General features: G+C 47.9%; 1 protein-coding gene and 1 non-coding gene across 4 annotated transcripts in view; one reads left to right on the top strand and one right to left on the bottom strand.

Moving 5' to 3' along the window:
* The first annotated feature begins 4,903 nt into the window (after positions 1 to 4,903).
* LOC122475557 lies at positions 4,904 to 5,013 on the top strand. The gene has a single exon (XR_006295239.1). It is a non-coding gene; the product is annotated as a U6 spliceosomal RNA (small nuclear RNA).
* Positions 5,014 to 7,249: 2,236 nt separating this feature from the next.
* The window catches only part of PHF24 (PHD finger protein 24), a 210,916-nt gene continuing 203,496 nt past the window's right edge, over positions 7,250 to 14,669 (bottom strand). For all 3 annotated transcript variants that reach the window (XM_043565152.1, XM_043565151.1, XM_043565153.1), the window contains 5 exons: positions 13,689 to 13,767; positions 13,168 to 13,373; positions 12,660 to 12,820; positions 12,050 to 12,145; positions 7,250 to 11,729 (listed from right to left, as the gene is read on the bottom strand). In XM_043565152.1, coding sequence (XP_043421087.1) covers positions 11,633 to 11,729; positions 12,050 to 12,145; positions 12,660 to 12,820; positions 13,168 to 13,373; positions 13,689 to 13,767 — 639 coding nt within the window. In that variant the 3' untranslated portion in view covers positions 7,250 to 11,632. The remainder of the gene's footprint in view (positions 11,730 to 12,049; positions 12,146 to 12,659; positions 12,821 to 13,167; positions 13,374 to 13,688; positions 13,768 to 14,669) is intronic.

The following is a 14,669-nucleotide window of genomic DNA, read 5'->3' as shown; positions in this document are numbered from 1 at the left end:
CCGGCCACACGCGCACACATTCCAGGCAGTGATTGGTGTCGGTCTGATTGGTGCGCTCTGGGATCAGTCAACCACACCTCTTCGCTAGCTCGTCGTGTCATTGGTGAAAGGGACAGAGGGCGGCAACTCCACGCGCCCTTTGATTTTATTGGTTGGTCTGTGGGGCTCAGACCCGAGACTGGGGGCAACTATATTAGTCCAATCTCGGGTTTGAGAAGGTGGGACGTACTGGCCACCGCTCAAATCCCGGGAGAACCTTCTGGAACCTGTGTAATGTCAAAGGCAGCCTTAAAGGAAAACTGCTTACCAGTTGGCGGTGACTCTCGGCATTCTTTCCTTTCTTCATTTAGGAGGGTCGGGGAGCGAATAGTGTACTTTGGAAGGTGTAGTCCCTCCACCAGGGTCAAAAGGTCACCCCTTCTTACCTGTCTTCCATCAGAACTGTAAACTGACCTCGACCAGACCTGATTTAGCTTTACCTTACCTTGACCCGGCACTGACCTGAGGTGACCTAACAAAACAGACCCCAGTAGGCATGCAGAATTTAAGCATGCTTCCCCTCTCTCCTTGGTAACCTGGTAGTTCTTCCCAATTTTAGCGCCTCCACGATTCCCGATTCCCGTTGTGAGTCCCCTTTTCATCCTCTGTATAATCCCCTAATACCACCTACTTTATGAGCAGCCCCTCCCCAGCAACCCCCACAATCCTCAGGAACATTCTCTCTATAATCTTTCATCTCACTTCCCTCTTGAGTTCCCAAATTGTAGCCCACCCTTTCTTTCCCCTCTTCTTGGCTGGGTATATCTCCTGTTTCCCCCCATGATCTTCTGTTTTATCGTAGCCTTAATCTGTTACGACTCCCATGATCTCCCCAATCCTGGCTCCCCCCTTAACCCTTCATCTCAGCTCCACATGATTTCCTTAACACACTCAGAATCTCCCACCTCAATACCAACCCCCTCCTTCCCCCCATTAAATCTCAGCCCTAGTGTCCCCGCTGTTCAGAGCAGGCAGGGCTGCGGAGGCGGTAGCCAGCGGAAGCCGACGCTTGAGCAGACACGGTGCCTAGCGCCCACGTCACTGTCTCCCAGGCCCATCTGTGCTACAGGGAGCGGGGGTGGGGAGGGGGTAATCCGGGGGTGAAGAGGGGAAAGGAGTTCTTGGGGGGTTTGAGGACAAAAGAAGGGCCAGGGCAGAAGCTCTCACCTCTCTTTCTTTGCCATTTCCCAGAAACAGTTCGGATACCCATGAGTTCACACAATCTGGATAGAGCTGGAAACTGAGGCTTGGAGAACACCAGCACCAGAGCAGAGCAGGAGAGAGATCTAAGGGGTCCTGAGGTCAGGTCTGCATAGTCTCCACTATCTGCCTTCCTTCTAGGACTCACCATGGCGGTCCCAGGTGTAAAGGGGTGTGAGCTGTGAAGTAAAGAAAGGAAGTGGGGTAAGAGGAGGATGGAGAAGAGGTGACATGAGGGGAATGAGAGAAGGGAGGGAAGATGGGGTGAGGGGGATGGGAAGAGGAGGGGAAGAGAGATAGGGTGGGAGGTAAGGAAGGGGGATGAGAAGGGAAGGAGTAGTGGGGAACAAAGACTAGAAGGGAGGGGAGATGGGATGATGAGGGAATGGAACAGTGTGACAAGGAGGTGGGCATGGTACAGTGAGGGGGCCCAGGACTGGTGCTGGCTCCTTAGATCCGGGGGCTCTTACTCCCCCACCTCCAGACTCATGGGGGCCTGGGCTGTGGGTGGCTCTACTTCTTATTCCAGTTCTATTTTGCCTCCTCCAGCCTTGCCTGTGCCAACACGGAGGCAGAGTTTAGTCACTGGGCCTTACCTGGTCCCTGCTGACGCTATGTTGTGGGCTTAGACCTTGGGGCGGGGTGGGGGGGGGGGGTTGTAGCACCTATGCCTTCAGGTGCTGATGACATGGACCCCATTGTTTGCTGGGTTCTCTATGGCCACCCTGTGTCCTGTTGCCCTAAGTATCAGGTGTGTGTTAGGAAGCCGGGTGTACAGTGTGCCATAGGTGTAAGAATGTAGGCTATGTTGACCTTGTGAGTTGACTTGCCACATCTGTGCCTCATTTCCTTCTTTGTATAATGGGTGTAGAAAACGGGTATAGTACCTCACTGAGTTGTGAAGGTTAATTAAGGTAACATATGCATCTAGTTCTGCGCTTGGTATGTAGTTAATGCTCAGCAAAGTTAACTGTTACTCTCTATATTCACAGATGTCTGGATGTGTGAGTGCATCTGTTTGATGTTTGAGTCTGATTGGGAGTTATTGTTGTATCTGTAATGTGATTTGTAAGTGAGAATATATCTGTGCAATATTTTTGTGTGGTAGTGTGCCTGATTCTGTATTATTTGCTGTGTATGTGATTTTGTGTTAGTATACATGTGTGACTAAATGACTGTGTAGGTCTGTGTCGACATGACAAACAGCTTCGTGGATGTTGACATGTTGACATCATGTCTGCCCAGTGTATGCATGAATCTGTGATCGTGTCAGTTCTGAACACTTGCATTCACCCTCCCTCCTTATGGAGACGTCATAACCCTAGGTGTCCCTCATTTTCTCACCCTGAGGGAACCGGAACCCCGGGGGCTGGGGTGGAGGTGGGTGCCACTAAGGAGGTGTTTAGACAGGAGCACATGTTCCCTCCCAGACTGTGTATGGGAGGGGAGCCTCCTATCTTGCACATATCCTGAAGACTTCAGAGGAAGTGCTCCCCCACCTAGCCCATTCTTAGTTCCCTGTCTTGTTGCCATGGCAGCCGTTGCCAGGGGCTCCCACGGTTGCTAAGATCTGGGTGTGGGAGGCTGCCAGGCCCTGTTGCCAGTAGAAACAGAGAATCCGGGGGAAAGCAAGACTACCCCCACAGCTGCCAGCTCTCTGCAGTGACAGGACTGGTCCTTGGACCTCTCCTGTCCCCAGATTGTACCTATGATTTGTATGTGGTAATTCTATTGTTAGTGAGGAGGCTTTCACAGGAAGTTGGAACTGGAATACTGGGATCTACCTTCTGAAGAGACCGTGACTGTAGCATGCCCATTACCATCTTTAAGGTTGAGAGGTCCTTAGAAATTAGTGACTCCTTCATTCTGTCCCCCAACCCTTATATGTTTCCCCTGGCAATATTTTTTGTTTGAGTTCTCCTGTGCTTATTACCTGATGCTTCCATCTTGTATAGAATGCTACATTGACCCCTTGATGCCAACTGACTCCTACCTGAGGTCAGACGCTTAGCATCTCACCTGAATACATACTGCATGCTGACACTTGGACCCAGACTTCTGTTCCACACTGTCAACTTTGACTTCAGCCTGAGACACTGACCTTGGTCTTAGTCCTGGACCAGACATTTCCTCAAACTCAGCCTTAGCTTAAGCCCTTCTAGACATGGATGAGCCCTTATTTTGATACAGGTACTAGAACTCAGCTGCAGATTCAGTTCTGATCCTGTATGCTGATTGAACACTGACCAGTGATCTACTCACTGGTACTCACCTGGTTTTTCTTTTTTATGTTTAGAGGGAGAGCGTGCAAGTGGGGGAGAGGGGCAGAAGGAAGGGGGGAGGAGAGAGAGAGAGAGAGAGAGAGAGAGAGAGAGAGAGAAAGAGAGAGAGAGAGAGAGAGAGAGAGAGAGAGAGAGAGAGAGAGAGAGAATCTTAAGCAGGTTCCATGCTCAGAGCAAAGCCTTATGCAGGGCTTGATTTCACGACCCTAGGATCATGACCTGAGATGAAATCAACCATTGGATGCTCAACTGACTGAGCCACCCAGTTGCCCCTCACCTGGTTGTTCTAAACCTACACTGACCAGTACCCTAACTATTCAGAGGGGTTATTTCTTGCCTTGGGAGTGAGAGGATAGTGTTAGAAATGACCAGCAGAGGGCATGCAACATCAGGTTCTAGAGGCAAGCTTTCCATACCTCATCCTGGAAAGGGACAGCAGGTGTACTGAGACCTTGACTCTTTTCTCTCAGGTCACGACCGAGAGTTGTAGGTACAACAGTTGGTCTATGAGGTTAACTAAAGAAATTAAGTTTCCCGACCCAGTTATTCTAATGTTCTATGGTCATATGGGTCTCTACAATCTTGAATATGCCTCCAGCTCTGCTGGACTTAGGGCTTGGCATTCACCAGAAGGTGCTTAACCATTTGTAGGCATCACAAGTCTCAAGAGGACGGGATGCCTGGTAAGTATCCCACCCCGAACTCAACAGTTTTGTCATATGGTTATACAGCTTCACTACCTTCCCTGGTATCTAGTTACCTTTTGGTGCTATTGAGGAGAAGTCTGCCTCTCCTCCACCTTTGGTCTTAGCTTTGTCCTTGAGGTCACATTGACCTCATCAGTCCCACCTGCCAGACATCAGCCATCTACATTACCTCAACCCTGTTTCTCTCCAGGGTGAGACACCTCTCAGGCCTTCATGGTTTCCTCTTCTGTCTTGCTTCATTCCAGCTCCCAAAACTATGCTCCCCTGGCTGGGTTTCAGTTCATAGTGCCTGGCTCTGATTAGCTTTTTCCAGGAGTGCTGGTACAGTGTACAAATGAGCCAGCCTGCCTTCCACTTCTGACTCTGAACTTCTTTCTACATAGCCTCATGTTACATCAGTTTTTTTTTTCTGTAGCTACCTCATACTGTTCACCCATATCAAGTGAAGACTACAACCTCCTCTTCCTGAGCTGCTGGATCACATCTTGCCCATTTGTATGATTGCCCAAATGTTACAATTTTGAAAGGAGTGTTACATTTATTTTTAAAAAACAAAGATACTTGAAATAAATGAAACAAACATTTTTTTCAGTACCTTCTGCATTTTAGGACAATCCTCAGGCTTGGAAATCTCTGCATTTATGTTTACTTAAAGATGGTACAGGAGGGGCTGAAGTGCTTGCTGCATGAAGCAGCACATGTGCTAAAATTGGAACCATACAGAGAAGATGAGTATGGCCCCTGCACAAAGATGACATGCAAATTCATGAAGCTTCCATATTTTTGGTTTTGATGAATGTTGAAATGTAATAATGTAAAGTGAATGTATATATGAATAAATTAGTATATTACCAAAAAAGAAACAACAAAAACAAAAAAAAAGAGGGACTGAAGATCCCCAGCTGGCTCGACTATGACTTCAGCACTGTGGACAGAGGCCATTAGCGGTACCCCTGGCTATGCCTGTGATTGTGGGTGGGTAGAAGATGATACACACACAGATTTTAGATGGGGCCAGAAATCCTTGCTGCTCACTTAGTGCCTTATAGTGTATAAAGCTCTTTCCTCTCACCAAATTCATTCTTGTCTTCACTCAACTATCAGCCCAGGAGACAGGACAGGAATTGTTTCCCAGACTTTTGCAGATAAGGAAACTGAAGTTCAGCAAGGTCAAACTCCAAGCAACACTTTAGGTGGGGTGGGAAAGAGAACACTATTCCATGCTTAGCAAATTTGGCAGCTACTGTTTCCCCTTTGAAGAATGACTTTCTTAGAGATAAGAGGAGTGCACTTGAGCCAAAGCAGGGCAGTGTGAGTGGAAGTTTGTGTGGAGCCAAGGGTCCAGCAAGCCATGAGAACAAGTGGCAGTTGGGAGGGGGAACAGTCCTTAGAGGGCCTAAAGTTCATCAGGATTGTTGTACTGAGGGTGGGGAAACCTTGCTTTTCATTAGGGTCCACAGAGGCCCTGCTTTTATGTCTCTTTTTCTGTCCTAATGCTTGCCTTCACTGAACTTGAGACAGAAGAAGGGACCCTTAAGATCTCAAGCTGTCTCTGAGCCTGATAGACCTCCATTTGAAAACTCCAGGGAGGAGAGGTATGGGAGAAATGTGAGTGAATGGGGTGAGTTGTGCAGGTTGTAAGAAATCCTGTGACATGGCTACAGGACCGGCTGCTTATGTGTCTGTTTCTAGGGTGGAAAGGGGATAAGCTAGACCACACTGCAGCTGTTTCCTTGAGGTGTACTCTGACAGGCAGCACAATGAAGTGGTTAAGAACATGGGCACTGAAGCCAGACAACCTGGTTCCCCTGTTTCCTAACTATGTGACTGTGTAACCTTGAGAAACTCTCAGCCTCTATTCCTCACTTTTCTCATCTGTAATACAAACCTGAGGGTTGTTTTGAAGATGGTTTTATGTAAAGCATTTAGAACTTCCCAGTGCAGGGGCACCTGGGTGGCTCAATCGGTTAACTGTCCAACTCTTGGTTCCAGCTCAGATCATGATCTCATGGTTTGTGAGTTCGAGCCCCATGGCAGGGCTTCTTTTGGGATTTTCTCTCTCCCTCTCTCTCTGACCCCTCACTCTCTCTTTCAAAATAAATAAGTAAAAACTTAAAAAAAAGAACTGACCAGTGCATAAAAGTATTTGAAAATATTAGCAATTATTTGTATTTGGGACCCCTGTGATTAAAAGGTAGAGTATCTGCCTCTAATCCACAATCAAGAGATGCATTCCTGCCTATACATACTGGTTCTGTTCTTATCAGGTAAAGGAGACAAAAGGGGATTTCAGTCCTCTGAAAGCTTCTCCAGACCTTAGTTTACCCAACTCTGTCATAACACATTGAAACACTGTGGGGCTCCTGGATGGCTCAGTCAGTTAAGTAGCTGACTTTGGTTCAGGTCATGATCTCATGGCCCTCTGTGCTGACAGCTCAGAGCCTGGATCCTGCTTCAGATTCTGTGTCTCCCTCCCTCTCTGTCCCTCCCTCGCTCACTCACACACACACACACACACACACACACGCACACACTCAAAATAATAAACATTTAAAAAAAATTTACACACTGCAAGAATGGGGAAGAAACTCTACCAAGAAGGACTCAGACTAGGAGAAAATATAGCCAACTAGCTTTCCTACTTTGTAGCCCAGCAGGAATTGGGAAGAGAAATGTGTCTAAAACTGGCCCTTGGTGGTGGTGGTGGTGATAGGATACATAGCATACAGGCTTGGAGGCCTTACCTCTTCCTCAGTTTCTTAGAAAGTTCTGGCTTCTCTTTTCAGTGCTTTTATTTGCCCTCTGTGTCCATGAGGGAGCCCATGGTGAATCAAGTGGAATCACTTGATTCTTGGGAAGGTCATCACCAGGAAATCCCTAGAAAGAGAGCCACAGTGTATTGCATTCTTCCTGGAGGCCATGGTTGTTCCCATCTTAAGATTCAAGAATTGGCCAATGATAGGAAACCACATAGAAACTCAGCAGGTGCCCCAAATAACAGGAAACAGGAAGCCAAAATATCATCACAATCTCTTTATTATGATTTTCACTGTGCCCAGCCTCTGGGAGCATCAGCTCCTTCAGGAGTGAAGGCTGAGCCATAGGGAGGAGCATGCAGCTGTAGTGATGGGAAAGACAGGGCTTGGGGATGTTCCCCTCAGCTTACTGTCAAGTTACCTTCCTCAGAAAAGAACATAGGAAGGGCACAAGGGACTAGAGGGCATTGGACCCCACAGTTGCTTGACTGTTCTGAGCCCCCCCGCATAATCCTGTGTTTGGCTGGCAGATAGAGCATAGGCCATCTCTTAAAGAAGGCTAAGCTTGAAGGCCTTTGTTTCACATGGATATGGGAAGGCCTTGCTGCTTATACCTTGATGTTCTCATCTATGGTCATGCCAACACATGCTATCCAAACTAGAATGTGATTGGGCTTCTTAGTCACTGGCCCAGACAGATGTGACACCCTGTCCACAATCTTGGTCATCAGGACATGTGGCTCAGAGGGAAGGTTTTCCTTAGTGTTAGTTGGGTCTAGTGGAATTCTGTCACCTGTTTATTTTCTTTCCTTTCAAGATTGCCAAAAGCAGTGGCAGCAGGAAAGCAACAGCAAGGGAAATGCCCAGTCCTACCCCATTCCAGGACTGAGCTATAGGGAACAGGCATGATACATTAATATTTTCCATTCTCCAGCCAGGAGATCTCTATTCTCTGAGCTGTAGCCAGGAGCCCAGAGAGATCCTGGGCATATTCAAACTAAGTGGCATGGAGAAAGTAGCAATTTTATTCTACTGTAAATTGAGGAGTAAAAAGGGTTATGGTTACAGGTGCTACAGGATGTTGTCCTGACATCCAGTTGGCCTGCCTTTTAATGCCAAGTATATTCCTGCCTTTACTCTGCTAGTTTGAAGGGGTCATGCTTGTAGGATCAGTAGAGTCTGCTACCAGTCCTGCCTGGAGGTTATTCTTGGCTCTGCGGTGGTCATGGCTAGCCTGGGCCCCTGCCAGACAGCTTATGCCTCTTGGCTTTAGGGCTTCCTTGCACCACTCTTACTGAAGCCATGAAACCTGCAATGATTGAGGTTGTGCTTCAGACTAAGAGGCCTAGGCACAATTCTGGACTCACTCCCCAGTAAGGTGCCCTCTTCCCAGGGAGTTTGATCCTGTGCCTCCCATGTTAGTAATAGGAATGCTGAAACTCCCAGATCTGGCCACTCAAACAAGGCCAGGGTGACATCCCATAGGGAGCACCAGGGCCAAAAAGGCCGGTGTCTGCGCTATAGGCCCAGTCACTTGGACTGAAGGTGGGAAGAGGCAATGTGCTCATGGCTCTGGCTGTTCTCAAAGGAAGAAAAGCACTTGGGAGTGGGCCAGTACCTGGGAGCAAAGAACTGCTCCATCTCTGGGATCCAAAGGGGCCTTTACTCAAAGCACAGAGCCTACCATTGTTGCAGAAGGCTTGTCTCAGGAGAGGAAGCCACAGAGCAGACCTGGAGAGATTATGTGGCCATAGCTACTGCCTCAGCTTACCCTCTGTCCCTGCAGCTCCACTGTGTCATTCATATGCCCCTTTCTTTAAATCTGAGCATAAGGAAAAGGAGTGTTTGGTGAAAAATAGGCCTAGGGCAAGTAGTCTTCAGAGGAGCATAAACATAATCTTAACCCCCATTGGTAGTGGGTGGAGCAGGTGGTGCTTGTAAAAAGCACTGAGCTCAATTTGGGGCAGCCAGGAAGAAATGACTGGAAGGAACATTTTCTCAAACCCTTAGAGTCAGACACTAATTTTTGTACTTGGCAGAATTTCAGATAGTCACAGTGATGGAAAGGCTTGAGGAAAAGGAAAGGGAATAGGTTTCACTAGGTTTATGAAAGTTTGAACACCTTCATATATATTGCATAGGAGCTCCATGGATTGGGACACTGGAAAGGGTCATCCCAGACAGGGGGGTTGGGATGGGCCTTCTGCAACTCTGGTCTGGGGGAACAAAGGAACCTCTTCATTAGTAAAAAGCTACATGCCTAATGGAGAGGAGGCTAGTTATTCCTCCATGTTTTGCTTCTTAGGACTCTTGTGGACTGGGAACTCTATGCTGGGGTCCTCTGGGCCCTCTATAGCATGCACCTACCAAGAAAACTTGCTGTCTTGGAACAGGGAGAGAGATAGTCCCAAATGGGCCTGATCCTACTGTGGAAGAAATTCAGGGCCTGCTTTGCTAGGCCCTGGGATGTACCTGGCCTGATCTGACCATGGTCTTTTACCACTCACCCACAGAAAGCTAGAAGCTGCAGTTCCACAGAGGTAGGCATCACCTTGTCTGTGAAGGATCAGGGAACAAGAAGATATATTTCCAGTCTCTATGACTGATGCTGAGGCAGGAGAAAAAAGCGGTTCAACTCTCAAAGCCCAGAGCTTGTCTCTACTCAAAATTCCCTGTCTGTAATCCAGCAGCCCAAGGCCATTGGCATACAAGGTGATTTACCAGGAGAATAAGCAAAAGTCCCTGTGCTGAATGTGTTTTAATCTTCTCAGTGTAAAACCCCAGGTCTGGCTGCTTCAGAGGCAGTCCTTGGACCCAAGACTCCTGTGCTTTTGCTTTTTATTTTTTCTGGCTAAATAATGGCCCCTCCTAACTGATCAATCTTGGGAGTATGCCTAAGAAGTATTTACAAAAAGTTGTGGGTTTTAAAATGTTCAGAGCCATACACATGAATCCAAATTGATCTTCTGTCTCCTTCATTTCAGTACTGAATAATCCAACCCTTGAAGTTTCTCACCCTGATTCTGGGTCAGGCAGTTTCTACAGGAGAGCATATAGTACTCTTACCATGACCCTGGTTGCAGCTCCCCACTTTCCTCTGAACATCTCCACACTGAGCTGTATGCTACTTCTTCTGTAAGCACCCAATTTAGTACAAGTGCCTTGAGCAATGGAGATATGTTAGCTTCTACATGATCAAGCCAACCCCCTCTCTAGTATTCAAATTTGGCTAAACCTAAGTTGTCAGGCTGGAAACAGAACCTGGACTCTGGGGCCAGGGCTGACCCACAACATGCAGTGACTTGAGAACTTAATGAGAACTTAGTAAGGACAGCTGGGGCTCAGACATGTAGGGAGAAGCAGCAACTCAGGCCCTATCTCAGTGATGGGGAGAAGAATGAATCTTCTTCTGTGAGGCCTTGCTCAGACTTTCTCTGATCAAGAGCTGAGATGCAAATCTTCTTCTTAGCTCCAGCTTCTTACCCTCATTGTCAGTGTGGTTGAAAGGAGTCCTCACTGAGGGCTTCTGTGGAACTGCTCTTTCTTGGGCTGTGGGAGAGGCTGGCTCTTGTTCTTTATGCAATGGCACACTTTTTTTTTTCCAGGTCTACAGGTGAGTTGAGGTGGAAAGATGGAAAAGCACAAGGCTTCTCTTTCCTTTTTCCATCCAGACCTTGTCCTCACTGGAGATCAAGCTTCGGGTCTCTGTGGTAGCCAACTTGGATGAGGCATCTAATACAGAGGCCTGTGGTTCTTGCCATCATACTTGTTCTATTCAGGCCCCCTGGGCTCTAGGCCATGTGTTCCCATCTGCAAAGCAGGGGCCAGGGTGGCTCATCTTGGTTTTTAACTGTTCTAAAGACTTTTGGACTTGAAAGATGTGGTGAGAGGTTCCTAGAATTCTGGGTTCCTGGGAAGGGGCTGCCTTCCCCTCTTCTAATTAGGACTCCACAGACTAGTTACCTTCTCTGTCTCTAGAAATTAGAATTTAAATAAATAAAGGGCTGAAGTGCCAGTGGTGGTCTTCAATAATTTTGTCACCCCAACATACCTGAGGGACATAGCACACACCTACCAGAACAGTGGCTCACCACAGAAGGGATTTTCATTTGGGGAAGAGGGAACCTGTCAGCATCTCTAGGACAACACGTGAGTCTGATGTGCCCTATTATCAAGAATCACTTGGCCAGAGACTTGTCTATAGGAAATCAGAACCGGCCAATAGAAGGAGTAAACAGAGACCCCCCGCCCCCCAATCTATAACCAGGAGCTTCACAAAGGAATTTTGATCCTTTTTCAATGAAGAAGAACCAGGTCTCTGAAGGCATGGACAGCTAGGCATGGGTATATGTGTGTGTATGCACATATGTGTGCAGTGGCAGGTCCAGTCTGTGATGTGAGGGTAGGGGGGTGGGTCCAGGAGTGGATACTGCCACAACTCCCAGGGCTTTTCCTGGTGGCAATGCATTTACTGCCTCTGTTGTGAGGGGAAGAGTGATTTCAGTTCCATAAAGCTTAGTGGCAAATTGAGATGCTGGCAGTGCTCCATCCCCGTAAGTCTCAGGCAGAGGATGGTGGGGGGAAGGGGGAAAGGGCAAAAGGAAAGGAGGGAGAGAACATCACTGTCCCCCAGCTTCTCTGCTCCATGCTATCCTGGGGGTTTCAGATGAATTGCTGCACTGTTGGGGCGAGCGGCCAAGATGTAGACAACATTTTCCTGCAGGAAGGTAGGCCAATCCACAAATCTGGAGTGGGAGCAAAGAACAGGTTTGTGAGATTGGCTGTAGAGCCTGAAGGCTCATGAGACCTGGTCCCAGTGACAGTACAGCTTGAGCTGAGCAAAACTCAGAGAAGCCCTGGCTTTTGGCTGACATAGGTATTACTGGCTGTGCTTCCAAGTTGACAGACCAGCCAACTGATCCTATATATCTGTGGTCAAATGTATATTCTTGGAGCCTGGTTTTTGGGATAGGTACTTGCTGTTTTGGGGTGGCAGTTAGTAATGCCCACTTATGTGTGTTAAAGGGTAGGGGTTCAGACAGCCCCTTAAGGAGGTTCTACTCACCTGGACTCCTGTTCTGTTGGCAGCAGAGCCTTGTCCTGACTCTTGCTGCTGCTGCTGGCTGGGCTACTATCTGCTATGGGACCCACATGGCTGATACTGTTGGACACAATGATATGTGGTTAGCAGTGGGAAAGTGAAAGATCTGGCTCCTCCCAAACTCTGGTGAACCCATCCATGGCTCTGGACATGCATGTCCAGGCTTTGCTAATGTTTATTTAGTTTTGAAAGAGAGAGAGACAGAGAGAGACAGACAGACAGCATGAATGGGGGAGGGGCAGAGAGAGGGAGACCACAGAATCTGAAGCAGGCTCCAGGCTCTGAGCTGCCAGCACAGAGTCGGACGTGGGGCTTGAACTCACAAACAGTGAGATCATGACCTAAACCCAAGTCGGATGCTTGAGCCCCCAGGCTTTTCTGATATGGGGCCACAGTTTGGAGGAGGGGATGCCCTATGCCTTGGCCCAACAGGAGTCACTGTCTAATGCACAGGAGGATCCTCTCCTATCCGTTGACAGAAGAAACAGAGAGGTACCTTTTATGCCAAGGGCCATTTGGCATGGAAAAAGGATAAGGGCATGTGAGTGGGGGCAGGGATTGGCAGGGAGCAAACCTGACACTGCAGGATGGAGCCTCTGCAAGGCGTTTGCAGAACCAAGAATGCTGGGCTCCGCGGCATTCTGCCTCACTGATAGTGTTCCCACTGCCCCGTGCCAGGAAGATGGCCCGGGCTCGCTCCCGCTCCTTGACTGTCAGAAGCCTTAACAGAGAGTTCTGGGGAAGAAGAGACAAGTTAAGATCTTGGAGCTGAAAATATTTTGTAAAATGTCAAGCCATAGAGAATCCTACCTCCATTACCACCTTGGCAGCCTCCCTTTGAAGCTGCCCAGAGGCTTTCTGGTAGCATTAACATTTACAGTTGGGTTCAATGCAAATCAATCTTCCTTGGGCAGTTTCCCCAGCTTAGGCACTGGACCACCTGTTACTGGGTAGAAGGTGAGCCCTTTCCTGGTACTGGTCCCTGCTAAGACAGTACCTAGTGCTCCCCCAACCTACCTGGCATGCTTCCCAGGTCTCTGTCACCCAGTATCCCATCGACATTCACCCCAGCTGGCCCTCACCTGGGGACGCAATTGCTGCAGAAGCAGGAGGGACTCATGGGACAAGAAGTCAGGCCACTCTATGTGTCCTCGATGTTCAGGGTCCAGGGCTGCAAACTGGCGGGCTGCCTGCTCTTCTTGCTCCTCGCTTAGAGCCCTGTCACTGTCCCCCCGCTTTGCTGCTTGGTGGCGGTAGCGCAGGAAGTCCTCCAGTGTCAGGGAGCAATCTGTGGGAGGCACCCCATGCTAGCCATGCCAACCCTTTCCTCAGCCTCTGGGGCATCTGCATTCACCCCTAGGCTACCCTCCAGAGCCCCTACATCCATAGCTTTTGTGGAGTCTTTTTCTCCCATAGCCAGGATAACTGAGGCTGTGGTGGGTGGGGGGGAATGGGTAGGTGTGTGGGTGCCCCTGCTGGCCAACAGGGACCTATTTACCCCTACCCTCCAAATTCCAGAATACTCCTTTTATGGTTCATCCTAGAAAGTATGGAGGAAAAATGTGCCAGCCCCTCTGCATCTGACAGCCCTGTGCAGCCTTACCAGGGATGACTTTACACTGCTGAAAGGTCTCTGTGAGGCTGTACATTTCCTCCTCAGTTAGCAGCAAGTTGAGGTTGTCCTGAAAAAAGAGAAGAGCTGAGTCAGTGGCCATATAGACCAGCAAGAAAGAAAAGCCATGGATCAAGAAGGATGGAAATGGTATTTCAATTTGAAGGCAATTCTGGGATCATCTAATCCCAGCCTCTAATCAGAATCAAGGAGACTGAGTTTCTAGAAAGGGGAAAGGACTTGCTCAGAGTTGACCAACTCTGTGGCAGAATCTTCCCCAGAAGCCTGGTATCCTGATTCTAGACCTGAGTCCCTTTTACGAATACAGGAGTTTAAAAATTATTCTGAGATACCCTAGGGATTCCTTGGAAGTGCCTTAGGAAGCTGCTTCAAGGGAAAAGGAGACAAGTGGGCAAGGTTGTGAATCCCCAACTCCATCAACCACAGCAGCTCCATCTTTATTCATTTTATGTACCTGGCTTCTGTGTTAGACTGTGCTCAAAGAGGATTTCAGTTAAAAAAGAAGTTTAATTCTAACTGATCCTAGTAGGCTGTATTACTTTAAATAATACATAACGGTTTTAAAAGAGATGACATAATGACAAAGTCCCTAAAACCAAATGAGTTTTTTTTTGTGGTGCCATAGAAGCTTTAATTCTAAAACAGCACTGATATGTTATTTTCTTAACACTTATATACAGTTTTATAGTCTTTAAATTATCAAAGATTGTCTCTAGTAGGTTATTTCTCTCCTAAAATACCAACAAAGAACAGGAACAGACATATCATGAGTATTCATTTGCAGATTTCATAAAGAACTCAAACAATTCTTTCAATAAATGTGGTGTAACACTGTGAGATGTTCAGTGGGGCAGGAGTGTAGGATGTGTGTGTGTGTGTGTGTGTGTGTAAGGAAAATAAAGAGGAATGATAAAAGATAAGGGACAGGTAGGCCAAAGCCTGACTGTGAAG

The sequence above is a fragment of the Prionailurus bengalensis genome, chromosome D4 (genome assembly GCF_016509475.1).
Source record: "Prionailurus bengalensis isolate Pbe53 chromosome D4, Fcat_Pben_1.1_paternal_pri, whole genome shotgun sequence".
Classification (NCBI taxonomy): Eukaryota; Metazoa; Chordata; class Mammalia; order Carnivora; family Felidae; genus Prionailurus; species Prionailurus bengalensis.
This window is presented reverse-complemented; position numbering and strand designations above follow the sequence as displayed.